General features: G+C 46.3%; 1 protein-coding gene across 1 annotated transcript in view; it reads right to left on the reverse strand.

Annotated features, from left to right (window-relative positions):
- Nucleotides 1–14,306, reverse strand: part of FRAS1 (Fraser extracellular matrix complex subunit 1) — a 294,939-nt gene that overhangs the window by 229,779 nt on the left and 50,854 nt on the right. Inside the window, exons 14-16 of the mRNA XM_070949170.1 lie at nucleotides 12,824–12,964; nucleotides 7,261–7,401; nucleotides 4,727–4,900 (exon numbers count right to left, since the gene is read on the reverse strand). Of these exons, the coding sequence (XP_070805271.1) occupies nucleotides 4,727–4,900; nucleotides 7,261–7,401; nucleotides 12,824–12,964 (456 nt within the window). The remainder of the gene's footprint in view (nucleotides 1–4,726; nucleotides 4,901–7,260; nucleotides 7,402–12,823; nucleotides 12,965–14,306) is intronic.

Raw genomic sequence — 14,306 nt, forward strand, 5'->3', positions numbered from 1 at the left:
ATCACCTGTCTGTCCGTCCGTCCGTCCATCCATCCATCCATCTCTCTCTCTCTCCATCCATCTAGCTATCCAATCATCTGTCTATCCAATCTATCTATCCATCCATCATCTATCTATCCATCCATCATCTATCTATCTATCTATCTATCTATCTATCTATCTATCTATCATCTATCTATCTATCTATCTATCCATCCATCCATCCATCCATCCATCCATCCATCCATCCATCCATCCATCTATCCATATCTGTCTGTCTATTATCCATCAATCTATCTATCCATCCATCCATCTAGCTATCCACACATCTGTCTATCCATTCTATCTATCTGTCTGTCTATCTGTCTGTCTGTCTATCTATCACCTCTCTCTCCATCCATTCATCCATCCTCCACATGGCTTATTACATATGTTGATGTACAAGATTAGTTTCCCATTTTGAGATGGAGACTTAATCATAATATCTCTGTTAATCCTATCAGAAGTCACTCGTTTACTACCAGTACTGACAGAAAGAGTGGGAGTGGCATGGTGGCCTAATGGTGAAGATGCTCGCCTCTCACTCGGAAGGTTGAGAGTTCAATCCTAGGCAGTGGCAGATGTTTCTCTCTCAGGGCGCAAAGAAAAAAATATCTGCTGTGAACTCCACGTGGTGTCAGGAAGGGCATCCGGCCAGTAAATGCTCAGGTCCATCCAGTCACCCTGACTCTTCCCTGAATTAAGGGATTAACAGGGCTGTAAAAAGGGAATTTTACTGAGTTCTAATCTTGCTGTAGGTACAAAGCCAGCTGGGCGATCTTGGGCCAGTCCCTCTCTCTCAGCCCTAGGAAACAGGCAATGGCAAATCACTTCTGAAAATCTTGCTAAGGAAACTGCGGGGATTTATCCAGGCAGTTGCCAGGAGACAAGGCTGACTTGAAGGCACTTAATAAATAAATAAACTTGACAGAAGGCATGGAGGAGTTCACTGTTGTAATTTGCCCATTTTCAAACCAATTTCAACTGTCTGATTTTGGGGACAGGGAGTGTCTCAAGCTGCCAAAGAGGCTATAGAGAATCAGAGACTGAAAAGCTGTCTTTAAGGGAGCTTTACTTTATTTCTGAATTTCCTGCTTCAAGCAGAAGTTTGAATTATTTGGTCTTCGGACTCTCCTGCTGTCTATACGAACTGCGATATGCTAGTCTCAGCAGCCCCCCCTCCTCTCGTTCCAAATTCCCCCAATCTATATCATAAGCAAATTTTGTTGCTTTGTGGTACATATTCTGGGTACAAATGCTGAACTGGTGCTTTTATGAGAGAAGGCGATGTGGTATTGTTAACCCAAAATAAAAACCCCTTGAGCACAACAAAAAGAGTTCAGAATTACCTTTGAACGGGGATTTTCTTCCAATAAATGTCAGGACAATCTAAATCACTTGACAAAACCACTTTTTATTAGCCCATCACTCGAAGGCAGTTTATTGGTCTGCTCAGGGATGCGTTTTGCAGATGTGGAAGTTATCCAGATCTTGCAGAATTCTATCTTTCAAGGGGATTTGTACTAAGGCTGCTTCAGATTTGGAGCTCAGGGAGATGTGTGTGTTTTGTTTATATGTGGAGAGGGGGGGGAGAGGGAGGGAGGGAGGGGAGAAAGAGAGAGAGAGAGAGAGAGAGAGAGAGAGAGAGAGAGAGAGAGAGAGAGAGAGAGAGAGAGAGAGAGAGAGATGGAGAGAGGCATTGTCTAAAAAAGGTGTCATTTGCAGCTTAACTTTAAGAACATCTAGATCAGTGTTTCTCAACCTTGGTAGCTTGAAGAGGGGTGGACTTCAACTCCCAGAATCCCCCAGCCAGCGCTGCTGGCTGGGGGATTCTGGGAGTTGAAGTCCACCCCTCTTCAAGCTACCAAGGTTGAGAAAACACTGGTCTACACTGAAAACTCTACAGAATATTTCCTCTTCACAGGAATGTATTGAATGATTGTTAATTGGAGAGGGGGAATGTTTCTCCCCAACCAACTACTCTTCATTCTCCTTCTCAGAAGAGTAACCCACCTCTAACTGTCATCAGCCTTCAGACTACCTCGGTGTCAATCCTGAAGTTGGCTGAACTGTGGCCATTTTCTTTTGGTAGTTTTCTCTAGGGAGGTTTCTCTTCTCACGGCTTCAGGGCTGGCACATCCTGGAGCAAAGGGGGCCAGGGATTTTTTTTTTGGGGGGGGGGGGGGGGTAGAGATAGCTGGGGTGTTGTAGCCTAAATAAAATTCTTTGCCCTGGGAACCAAGGACATTGGTGCTGGTGTTCGAGAGGTAGAGACTGAGGTTACCTAGCAACTGGACTGTATTTATTTATTTATTTATTTATTTATTTATTTATTTATTTATTTATTTATTTATTTACTTATTTACTTATTTACTTATTTACTTACTTATTTATTTTTATATGCCGCCCTTCTCCAGAGACTCAGGGCGGCTTACAATGCGTTAAGCAATAGCCTTCATACTTTTGTATATTTTATACAAAGTCAGCTTATTGCCCCCACAAACCAGGTCCTCATTTTACCCACCTTAGAAAGGATGGAAGGCTGAGTCGACCTTGAGCCTGGTGAGAATTGAACTCGCAGTAATTGCAGGCAGCTGGATGTTAAATGCTGCCTTAATAGGAGGCATTAGCCTCCTACGCCACTCAGGCTCCTATGCTGGGAGTATGCTGATTGGACCATGTGACTGGAGACTCGGGGGGGGGGGGGGGCGGTGACAAAGTTTTACTTTTAATTGGGTGTAAAACCAGTGGGGACTTAGAGCCGTTTTTTCACCAGGAACGTGCTAACTTGGTATGTCCCAATAAAATGTTCTTTGAGGAATTTGCCTGCCTCAGAGTTCTTATTTTTTTTTTTATTTTGAAAAGTTTTACAAATACATTTTCTCGCCAGTTTCCCCCCCCCCCCAAACCCTCCCTAACCCTCCCCTTTCCCCCCCAGGACTTCCACAAAATAAAATCCTAATCAAAAATACATTTTATGAAGCTTAAATCCCTCCACCCCCTATATACCATTTATACCTTCATAAAACTCAATTAATCTATCCCTACATAATACATTCATTCAGCTAAAAGCTATCTGATATTTCCTAGTTTGATATTTATTCTGCACATAGTCTATCCACTTTTTCCACTCCCATACATAAGTCTCTTGAGTTCGGTCTTTTAAATATGCTGAAATCTTCGCCATCTCTGCAAAACTGGCCATCTTCAAAGTCCATTCTTCAATAGTGGGCGAAGCATCATTTTTCCAATATTGACCTATCAATAATCTCGCTGCTGTCACCATATACAGTATCAGCTTTGTTTTGCCCAATGTAAAACCCTTAACTATACCCAATAAAAACAGTTGTGGAAAAAACTGAAGTTTTTTCCTCAAAACATTTTGCATAACCCACCAAATTTTTATCCAAAAAGCCTTCACTTTCTTACAAGTCCACCACATATGATAATATGTGGCATCTAAGCAATCACATCTCCAGCATTTTGGTTGAACATTAGGGTACATACACGATAATTTCTTAGGATCTAAATGCCACCTATAAAACATTTTATAAAAATTTTCCCTCAAATTCTGCGACTGTGTAAATTTAACATTCTGGACCCATATTTTTTCCCATGTTTCCAACATCACTGGTTCTGCAAAATTTTGTGCCCACTTTATCATGCAATCTTTAACCAGTTCAGTTTCCGAATCTCTTTCTAACAAAACATTATAAACCCTCTTAATATGCATTGGACCTTTCTCTTTTATATGTCTAACCAATTCTTCTTCATACATCATTATACCAGTTTTTTGATCTTCTTTCCATCTCAATTGAAGTTGATTATACTGTAGCCAACCTCAGAGTTCTTATTGAATGGGATGTATTACTTGGAACCCTGACACTCAGGTCTAACATGGGTAAGGCCAAGAACACATTTATGTTTTAGGCAGCCTTCTTTTAGCACCAAAAAAAGTCTCAAATTTACTCTAAATCAACCACAAAACCACTTTTTTCTTTGCAGTAGGAGGCCCGAAGACACGCAGAGGAATTCAATCTCAGCTTCTCCATCTTAAACGACTTAAACCTCACCCTTCTCGCAATTTGAATTTCTCTTTTTCAATATCAGCATCATCATGAGCCACAGTGGTGGCGCAGTGGTTAGAGTGCAGTACTGCAGGCTACTTCTGCTGACTGCCGGCTGACTGCAATTTGGAAGCTCAAATCTCACCAGGCTCAAGGTTGACTCAGCCTTCCATCCTTCCACTGGTGGGATTCAAAAATTTTTACTATCGGTTCTGTGGGCGTGGCGTGGTGTGGCTTGGTGGGCGTGACAGGAGAAGGATACTGCAAAATCTTTATTTCCACCCCACTCCAGGGGGGAGGATACTATAAAATCTCCATTCCCACCCTACTCCAGGGGAAAGATACTGTAAAATCACCATTCCCTCCCCACCCCGCTAACCTGCTTTCCAGCTCTGTTCTCCTGTGCACAGCAACAAAAGAAGACCCAGCCAATCATCTGGGTCTCTGATCAGCTGGGACTCGGGAGGCAGCGAATAGATCAGGGGCGGGGCCAATCAGAGGTGGAATTTGCCGGAACTACTCAAAATTTCCGCTACCAGTTCACCAGAACCGCTCAGAACTGGCGGAATGTCAAGCGGTATATAAGTCTGATTGCTATTGCTAAGTGCTATCAGCTTGGGAGAGAACAGATCTTTGCTCACCTTTGCAAATCCCGTCTTCATTACTGTAGAACTGGGCTCTGCACTGAGGCAAGCAGGCGCCGACGGGCCTCTCCTCAAGGCTCAGGTATGGTTGAAGCTTCTCCTCTGGGTTCGTGCATTGCGTACAGTGTGAATGCTCTGGACCAACACATGCCCTGCAGGATGAATGGCAACCTGCAGAAGAAGAGTCGGGAATGTTGTGACCCAGGCCCAAGTAGTTAGTATTAAATGTAAACAGTTTGAAAACAAAGAGACTTTATTAGAACAGCTGAGAATGTTTGATTCTATCTCAAAGGTGCTTTTTTCAAAAGGCAAATGGACTGTATTTTTTCGCTGAGGAAGACGTTTCCCTTCTCACCCAAGAAGCTTCTTCAGTTCTGACTGAAGCTTCTTCAGACTCTGATTCAGAACTGAAGAAGCTTCTTGGAGGAGAAGGGAAACTTCTTCAAGGAAAAAAATATAGCCCAGTTTTGAAAAAGCACCTTTGAGACAACCATGACCTGGATGACTGAGAATCTCCACAGACATATTCGATTCAATAATGAAATTCATCCTAAATGAGGCTCTCTCTATGGAAGAAACGAGGTGGATTCTTTTTTGGGAGACACCCAAATCAGTGATGGATAACCTTTTTCTCTTCATGTGCCAAAAGCACGTGTACGCGTACGTGCGCGTGACAGTGTGAAGGATGGGATTGAAAAATTTTAGCAACCTCTACCATGGCGGGGGATGCATTTTTCACCCTCCCCAGGCTCCAGAGACTTTCCTCGAGCCGCTGGGAGGATGAAAACGGCCTCCCCTGGGCTCTGGAGGCCCTCCTGAGTCCAGAAAAGGGCCTATTTCCGGACTTCCTGTAGGCCCATTTTTGCCCTTCCCAGGCTCCAGAGACTTTCCTCGAGCCGCTGGGAGGATGAAAACGGCCTCCCCTGGGCTCTGGAGGCCCTCCTGAGTCCAGAAAAGGGCCTATTTCCGGACTTCCTGTAGGCCCATTTTTGCCCTTCCCAGGCTCCAGAGACTTTCCTCGAGCCGCTGGGAGGATGAAAACGGCCTCCCCTGGGCTCTGGAGGCCCTCCTGAGTCCAGAAAAGGGCCTATTTCCGGACTTCCTGTAGGCCCATTTTTGCCCTTCCCAGGCTCCAGAGACTTTCCTCAAGCCTCTGGGAGGGTAAAAATGGCCTCCCACATCCCTCCGGAGGCCAGAAACGGGCCCATTTCCACACTTCCGGAACATGTGTGCCACTCCCCCCCACCCCACGCGCATGCGCAAATGACCCCCTGCACATGCGGACACATCTCCCACATGTGCCCCGCTGCCTACGCATCTCAAAAATCAACGGGCCAGTGGGAGGCACGTGTGCACATGCACAGTGGACCTGAGCTGGGCGATGCCTCGCGTGCCCGCAGAGAGGGCTCTGAGTGCTAGCTGTGGCACGTGTGCCATAGGTTCGCCATTATGGCCCGAGATCCATATTCAATGCCAAGTCTCAATGTTTTCCATATATACTGAGTTCAACTTCCACAATTCCCTGGTCAGCTTGGCCATTGCTAAGAATTCTGGGAGTTGAAGTTTACCCATCTGGAAGGTATTCAGACTGTATCTAAGATAGCCTTTTCCAGTCAGTAGAATGACGTCAACTGTAGGAGATGACCAAGCTGAGCCCGAGGGCAGGGTCAAACTCGTCATCAGTCTTGAGTCCCTTCGCTCCCACAAAAGATCTAAGTCCAGCCCACCTCAAATTCCTTTCATTCTTATCTACCGCCAATTGGCTTTGACTGTTAGTAGTTCAGATTCTTGTATAGAGCATTTGCATACAATAAATCTATATTCATTTGAACTGCCTGGACTCCTGTAATTGATACTGGCAGCTGTTTTCTTCCTTCTCCTTCCAGCATTATTGCCCTGGCCCATCAACATTCTCAACATCACACAACCATTTCTTTTTTGGGGGTGTCACCGAATCCCGGGAGACTCTTTCTAAGACGTTATTTCAGTTCAACTGCAAATGTGGCTTACGTTGAGCTCAGTCTCCTGCTTGACAATGCATATGGGAGGCGGAGAGGAGGTCGCAGGAATGCAAGCTCAAGTTACCTGGAGGCCGAATGGGGAAGACTCTTCACAGAGTGTGGTGATGGTGGCACCAGGTGTTAGGCGGACTGCTGCGCCAGGGAAAGGATCAACGACAAATGGAGGCAAACGGAGGAGGGCCGATGTGGGATGTTTGGCAGCCCGTTTGAATGCCTCACTGAGCTGAGACTAGATCAGCTGTTCACTGTGGGTGGGACGGGAGGGGCCTGTGAGGACCTATGAAAGGCGCTGAGAGGCGGTTTGCCTCGGAGCTAACTTGCAGCACCAAAAAACTCCAGTTTCAGCGTGGATTGTTTGGGGCTGTCTAGGTTTGTCTAGGAGCGCTTAGAGTTTATCTGAAAAATTCTCAGGAGTAATGAAAAACTTTCCAAACTTTGAAATCGCAGGAGAGAGGGAATGGGAGAGATTTTATCTTGTTGGCCTATAAAAGACGGGGACATATGGGTTACCTTTACAGAGGTTGTGGTGCTGATAAAAGCCCTCTCCACAAGCGAGGAGACACCGGCCCTGGTAGAAGGCCTGGGGGAAGGAGCAGGAGGTACACTGAGTGGGCAAAGGTCCTGTGCAGCCGGTGCAGGAACTGTGGCAAACTGGGAATGAAGAGAGAAAGAAAATGTCAATCAAACCTTTCACGATTTGGATCTTAGAATAACACAACAGCAGAGTAACAGAATTGGGAGGTCTTCTATTGTTAGAGACCTCACCCACCCACTCTACAGCCAGTTTCTGTTGCTCCCTTCCTCCCTTCTGGGAGGAAATTTCGAAGTAACCTGTTTCCCCAAAAATAAGATCTATCCTGAAAATAAGCCCTAGCATGTTTTTTTTAAGTGTGTGCCAGGGGTGGGTTCTAAATTTTTTTACTGCCGGTTCTGTGGGCGTGGCTTATTTTGTCGGTGTGGCTTGGAGGTCATGTGACTAGGTGGGCGTGGCTAGCTGGTCAGAGTCATTTCTGGAAGGTCCTTGCACTTACGACCAGTCCTCATACTTACGACCCAACTCATTTGTTTGCTTTTAACACTGATCAGCTGTAGGACGGCCCTTTGAAGCCCCGCGGTAAGAGTTTAAACAGTTTTTTTCCCTCTAGTCATCAGCTGGGACTCAAGAGGCAGCAATAAATTTGGGGTAGGACCAAATAAAAGGTAAGAATAACGTGGGTGGGTGAGAGGGCGAGGGGGGAGAACCGGTTCGGTGACATCATATCGTCACTGCTACAGGCTCGGCTGAACCGGACTGAACCGGGAGGAACCCACCACTGGTGTGTGCCTAATATAAGCTCTACACCACCACCCCCAACACCACCAAATAAGTCCTACTTATGAGCCTGTGTAGCCAGCCGGCCACCCATACTGTCTGGTCAACTGTGTTGCCGCGATCGCGAGGCAAGGCAGGTGTCGGGACGTGAATGGCTGAATGGCACTGGCACACTACGCAGCCTCCTGCCCCACCGCGAGCAAGCAGAAGTGGGCCTCCTGTACATGGGGGTGGGGGGTGGGAAAGTAAGACCCCCCCAAAAAAATAAGCCCTAGTGTTTATTTTGGGGCCCAAAAGAAAATAAGACCCGGTCTTATTTTTGGCGAAACATGAGTATTTCGAGCAGGGCCGCCAGATTCTGTAACAGTTTTGCCATCCGTCTGGTAACTTGCAAGATTCGTTTTTCTCGCCATGGACAAGTATACATCCTAACTAGGCTCTGTTGTTTCTCCGTATCATATAATATATGTGGGTATATATATTATATGACACGGGAAGCAATAGCTTCCCAAGCAATAGCAATTAGCCTTATATACTGCTCCACAGTGCTTACAGCCCCTCTCTAAGCAGTTTACAGAGTCACCCTATTTGCACCCAACAATCTGGCTCCTCATTTTTATTGACCTTGGAAGGATGGAAGACTGTGTCAACCTCATGCCGGTCAGGATCGAACTGCTGGCGGTGGGCTGAGTCAGTCTGCAATACTGCATTCTAACCAATGTGCCACTATGGCTTTCTTGCTTCCTTCCTTCCTTCCTTCCTTCCTTCCTTCCTTCCTTCCTTCCTTCCTTCTCATATTCCTTCCTTCCTTCCTTCTTTCCCAAGCAATAGCAATTAGCCTTATATACTGCTCCACAGTGCTTACAGCCTCTCTCTACGCAGTTTACAGAGTCACCTTATTTCCCCCAACAATCTGGCTCCTCATTTTTATTGAGCTTGGAAGGATGGAAGACTGTGTCAACCTCAAGCTGGTCAGGATCGAACTGCTGGCGGTGGGCAGAGTCAGCCTGCAATACTGCGTTCTAACCACTGTGCCACCACGGCTCTTGCGTATGGATTGGCTCCTCCAAAAACCTCCCTCCTACCTCGATTCCTACACCCAAGTGCTATTTAACCAGATAATATGAAGGAAGACTCTTATTTAGAGATGGAGCCCTGTTCAGCTCATCAGTATTCCAGGAAGACTACAGCAGCTGATTTAAGCAAAGGATCTATTTGTTATGCAAAACAGCAACACTAAACAGCAAGCCAGCTTGTTTTTAAATAAAATTTTTCTATTCCCTGACTACTTAATACCAGCGCTGATTTCAACGAAGCTAAAAGCATCGATCATGTAGTGTTTTCACACAACCAAGCATGAAGCTATTACTTGCACGCAATGATATGCTCACATAGACACACGGTGCATACGAACGCACATACCTATACAGGTAGTCCTCAACTTGCGACCGCAACTGAGCCCAAAACGTCTGTCGCTAAGTGAAATACTTTTTAAAGTGGGCTTTGCCCCACTTTACGGCCTGGCTTGCTTCACAGTTGTTAAGTGAATTGCCACAATGGTTAAGTTAGCAACATGTTTATTAAGCGAATCTGGCTTCCTCCATTGAGTTTGCGTGTCAGAAGTTCACAAAAGGGGAAGTCACATGATCCTGAGCCAACTGTCTCACTTAACAACAGAAATTTTGAGTTCAACCATAGTCATAGGTCAAGGATATTTTCAAATATAGATAATCGTAGATGCTTATTGATCCAAAATAACTTTTTAAGGTTCTCCACCAAGGAGGTTCAATGAATTAGTTGAGAAATTGAAATTTCTCCGAGTTTCTCTGGAGAAACAGACGTTCTCTTAAGAATGTCTGAAGGGTTACAGTTGCTTCCTAACAGTGACAGGCCAAGTAGTCCTCGATTTACGAAGTCCGTTATTAAGCAGGTTGTCATGTGACTGACACATTTTTCATTTGGGGAGGGGTGGGGCAGTGTTAAGCAAACCATCATGGTCTTTCAAAGAATCCTCTTGGACGTTATGTTTGTTTGTTTATGTTTTATTTGATTTGTATACCGCCCTACTCCCGAAGGACTCAGGGCGGTGAACAGCCAAGCAATAAGATACATAAATACAAAAATTTAAAAAACCAGTTAAAATCGAATTAAATCATTTTTTGGCCCAGACAAATTAAAACACCCCAATAATTTAAGAACAGATTTAAAATTTATATATTAAAAGAGGGAGGAGATTAAGCCAAGCCTGCTTGATGGAATAAGAGAGTCTTCACAGCGCGGCGGAAGGTGCAGATATTGAACAAAATCCTCGGCTCTACCCTCCAAGGGGTCCTCCCGCGCTTCCTGGTGGAGCAGGGAGCGGGTCACCCTAAACAGGGCGGCCGGGCGATTATCTGATGACGCAATAAGAGCAGCAAAATAGCTACATTTCGCTGCTTTTATCGCCACTAGGTAAGTCCTAATATGAGATCTTACCAGTGTCCAGTCCGATTCAGAACGGCTGGCCCTCCAACTACTCTCTAGGCGTCTTTTCCGGCGCTTCAACTCCCTCAGCTCCTCGGTAAACCAAGGAGCTAAATGAGATCGGCGCCGGGTCAGAGGCCGCAAAGGCACGACCCGGTCCAGAGCTCCAGCGGCCGCCCTATCCCAGGCGGCCACTAGGTCTCCAGTCGGGGCGTGTGCCAGAGCCTCAGGGAATGGCCCAAGCTCCATCTGGAACCTGTCAGGTTCCATCAGGCGCCTGGGGCGGAACCATCTTACCGGCTCCGTTAATCGAACACTGCAATCTTTAAGGAAACCCATTGTCCCCCAGGGGGGCATTTTTGCCAGAAATTGGAAGTCAACACTAGTTTACAGCAAAAAAAAAAAAAAAAAGTAAATTCTGGTCACATGACCGCCGGACAGGCAGCTGTTGGAATCCTGATCGTAAGCAACAAAGATGATTAGGGGACTGGAAACTAAAACATAGGAAGAACGGTTGCAGGAACTGGGTATGTCTAGTTTAATGAAAAGAAGGACTAGGGGAGACATGATAGCAGTGTTCCAATATCTCAGGGGCTGCCACAAAGAAGAGGGAGTCAAGCTATTCTCCAAAGCACCTGAGGACAGGACAAGAAGCAATGGGTGGAAACTAACCAAGGAGAGAAGCAACCTAGAACTAAGGAGAAATTTCCTGACAATTAGAACGATTAGTCAGTGGAACAACTTGCCTCCAGAAGTTCTGAATGCACCAACACTGGAAGTTTTTAAGAAGATGTTGGATAACCATTTGTCTAAAGTGGTGTAGGGTTTCCTGCCTAAGCAGGGGGTTGGACTAGAAGACCTCCAAGGTCCCTTCCAACTCTGTTATTCTATTGTCTATTGTCCATCTCTTTAATATTGCACAAACTACATTTTGAGGGGATGTCTGTCGTAACTTTAAATAGTCACTAAGAGATTGGTCGTAAGTTGAGGACTACCTGTAAGCGTGGCTGGGTAACTGTATGCAAGTGTGAGATCCTTAACCAGAGATTGCCAGAGGAGCTGCAACGAGTAAGAACCGAAGATGAGCGATAACTGGAAGAAACAAAAGTATGCATATAGACTGGGTGAAACCAGGCTTAATAGCAGTAACTGTGAGAGGGATCTTGGAATCTTAGTGGACAACCAATTAAACATGAGCCAACAGTGTGCAGCAGCAACAGCTAAAAAAGCCAATGCAATCGTAAATTGCATTAACAGAGGGATACAATCAAGATCAAGTGAGGTACTAATACCACTCTATAAAGCCCTAGTAACACCCCACTTACAATACTGCATCTAGTTTTGGTCACCACACTATAAAAAAGATGTTGAGACTCTAGAAAAAGTGCAGAGAAGAGCAACCAAGATGATTAGGGGACTGGAGACTAAAACATAAGAAGAATGGTTTCAGGGAACTGGGCACGGCTAGTCTAGTGAAGAGAAGGACCAGGGGAGACATGATAGCAGTCTTCCAATATTTGAAGGGCTGCCACAGAGAGGAGAGGGTCAAGCCATTTGCCAAAGCACCTGAAGACCAGACAAGGAATAATGGATGGAAACCGATCGAGGAGTGATTCAACCTAGAAATAAGGAGAAATTTTCTGACAGTGAGAACAATCAACCAGTGGAACAGAAGTTGCCTTCAGAAGTTGTGGGAGCTTCACCACTGGAAGCTTTCAAAAAGAGACTGGACTGCCATTTATCAGAAATGGTGTAGGGCAGTGATGGCTAACCTTTTTGCCACCGCGTGCCAGGAATGGGTGGGGGAGGTTCATACGCGCGCGTGCCCACACCCATAATTCTACGCGCCCCACCCCACCCGTGTGAACTCCCCTCCCCCCACTCCTGGCACGCGATGGCCCGGTATGTCCGTTTTTCTTTCTCACCTGGCTCCAGATCCTCTCTATGCATCTGGGGAGGGCGAAAACAGCCTTCCCCACCCCCTTGGAGGCCCTCTGGAGGCCCGAAATGGCCCATTTCCCAACTTCCGGTTGGGCTGGAAGTGACGTTTTTTGCTGTCCCCAGCCTCCAGAGACTCCTAGAGAGGCTCCGGCATGCGCGCCGGAGCTGAGCTGGCGTTCCAGGCGACATGGCTACGCGTGCCACCTGATAGGTTTGCCATCATGGGTGTAGGGTCTCCTGCTTTGGGGGGGGGGGTTGGACTAGATGACCTACGAGGTCCCTTCCAACTCCGTTACTCTGTTAAACAAAAGTTCAATACTCCAAAACCTATTTACAAAGAATTCCCAAGACTCTTACCTCTACATTTGCGGGAACCATCCGCGTAGTAGCCATGGGGACATTCCGATAGGCAGTTGCCATCCAGCAAAACTCGGCCTGAAGCACAGGACAAGCATCTCAGCCGGTCCAGGTAACACCTGTCACAACCTTCCTGGCAAGCTGGCAAAGAGGAGAATCCGATTAGACATAGGTAGCCCTCGGCTTAAAAGCAGTTCATTTAGGGACCGTCCCGAGTTACAACGGCACTGAGAAAAGTGACTTATGACCGTTTTTCACACTGGTGACCGTTGCAGTGTCCTTGTGGTCATGTGTTCAACATCCAGACTGGTTCATATTTAGACGGTTGTAGCATCTCAGAGTCACATGGTCCCCTTTTTTGCGACTTTCTGACAAGCAGAGTCAATGGGGAAAAGCCAGATTCACTTAACAACCATGTTTCTAACTTGACAACTGCAGCGATGTACTTAACAAGGTCATAAAATGGGACACACTGTCTCACTCAGCAACAGAAATTTTGGGCTCGCTTGGGATCGTAAACTGAGGATTTACCTGTACTAAGGTAAAGGTAAAGTTTCCCCTCGCACATATGTGCTAGTCGTTCCCGACTCTAGGGGGCGGTGCTCGTCTCCGTTTCAAAGCCGAAGAGCCAGCGCTGTCCGAAGACGTCTCCGTGGTCATGTGGCCGGCATGACTAAACGCCAAAGGCCCACGGAACACTGTTCCCTTCCCACCAAAGGTGGCCCCCTATTTTTTTCTTCTTGCATTTTTTACGTGCTTTCGAACTGCTAGGTTGGCAGAAGCCGGGACAAGTAACGGGAGCTCACCCCGTTACGTGGCACTAGGGATTCGAACCGCTGAACTGCCAACCTTTCTATCGGCAAGCTCAGCATCTTAGCACTGAGCCACCGCATCCCTACCTGTACTAGGTAATGGTAAAACGCCGGGGGGGGGGATTAATTTATCCTTTCATGAATGCTGTATGAGGGTGAGTCTCCCCCCCCAATGGTTCTGTCTCCTATTAAAATTCCCCAAGAGGGCTTGAAAAAGGAGTGGCGTTTTAACACCAAATATTTACGCTAGCAGGTGTGGCCCTCTTCTGCTGATAAACCCACCCTTAACTCCGGATAATGTTGTGTTTGCCGTCTGGTTAAACAAAGTTTTCCCTCAGAAGGGTGACTATGAATTTAAAGGAATGCCTGACCCTGAGGCAAACAGAGAAATGGGCGAGTTTGTTGTGAAGAGATCGGAGATGGTATGAAAATCTCTTCCAAAAAAAAGGGTAGTTTCATACATTTTGTGTGTTTGTTGTTGTCTCTCTCCCACAGGCACTCACCTGCGCGCCTACAGGTAGTCCTCAACTTACAACAGTTCGTTTAGTGACCGCCCAAAGTGACAACCGCACTGGAAATGTGACATATTGTTATGACCGTCGCACTTTCACACTTATGACCTTCGCAGCATCCTGATGGACATGTGATCAAAACTCACGTGCTGGGCAACT

Source organism: Pituophis catenifer, unplaced genomic scaffold (genome assembly GCF_029215685.1).
Source record: "Pituophis catenifer annectens isolate HBS135680 unplaced genomic scaffold, rPitCat1.0.hap2 SCAF_8, whole genome shotgun sequence".
NCBI classification, from domain to species: domain Eukaryota; kingdom Metazoa; phylum Chordata; class Lepidosauria; order Squamata; family Colubridae; genus Pituophis; species Pituophis catenifer.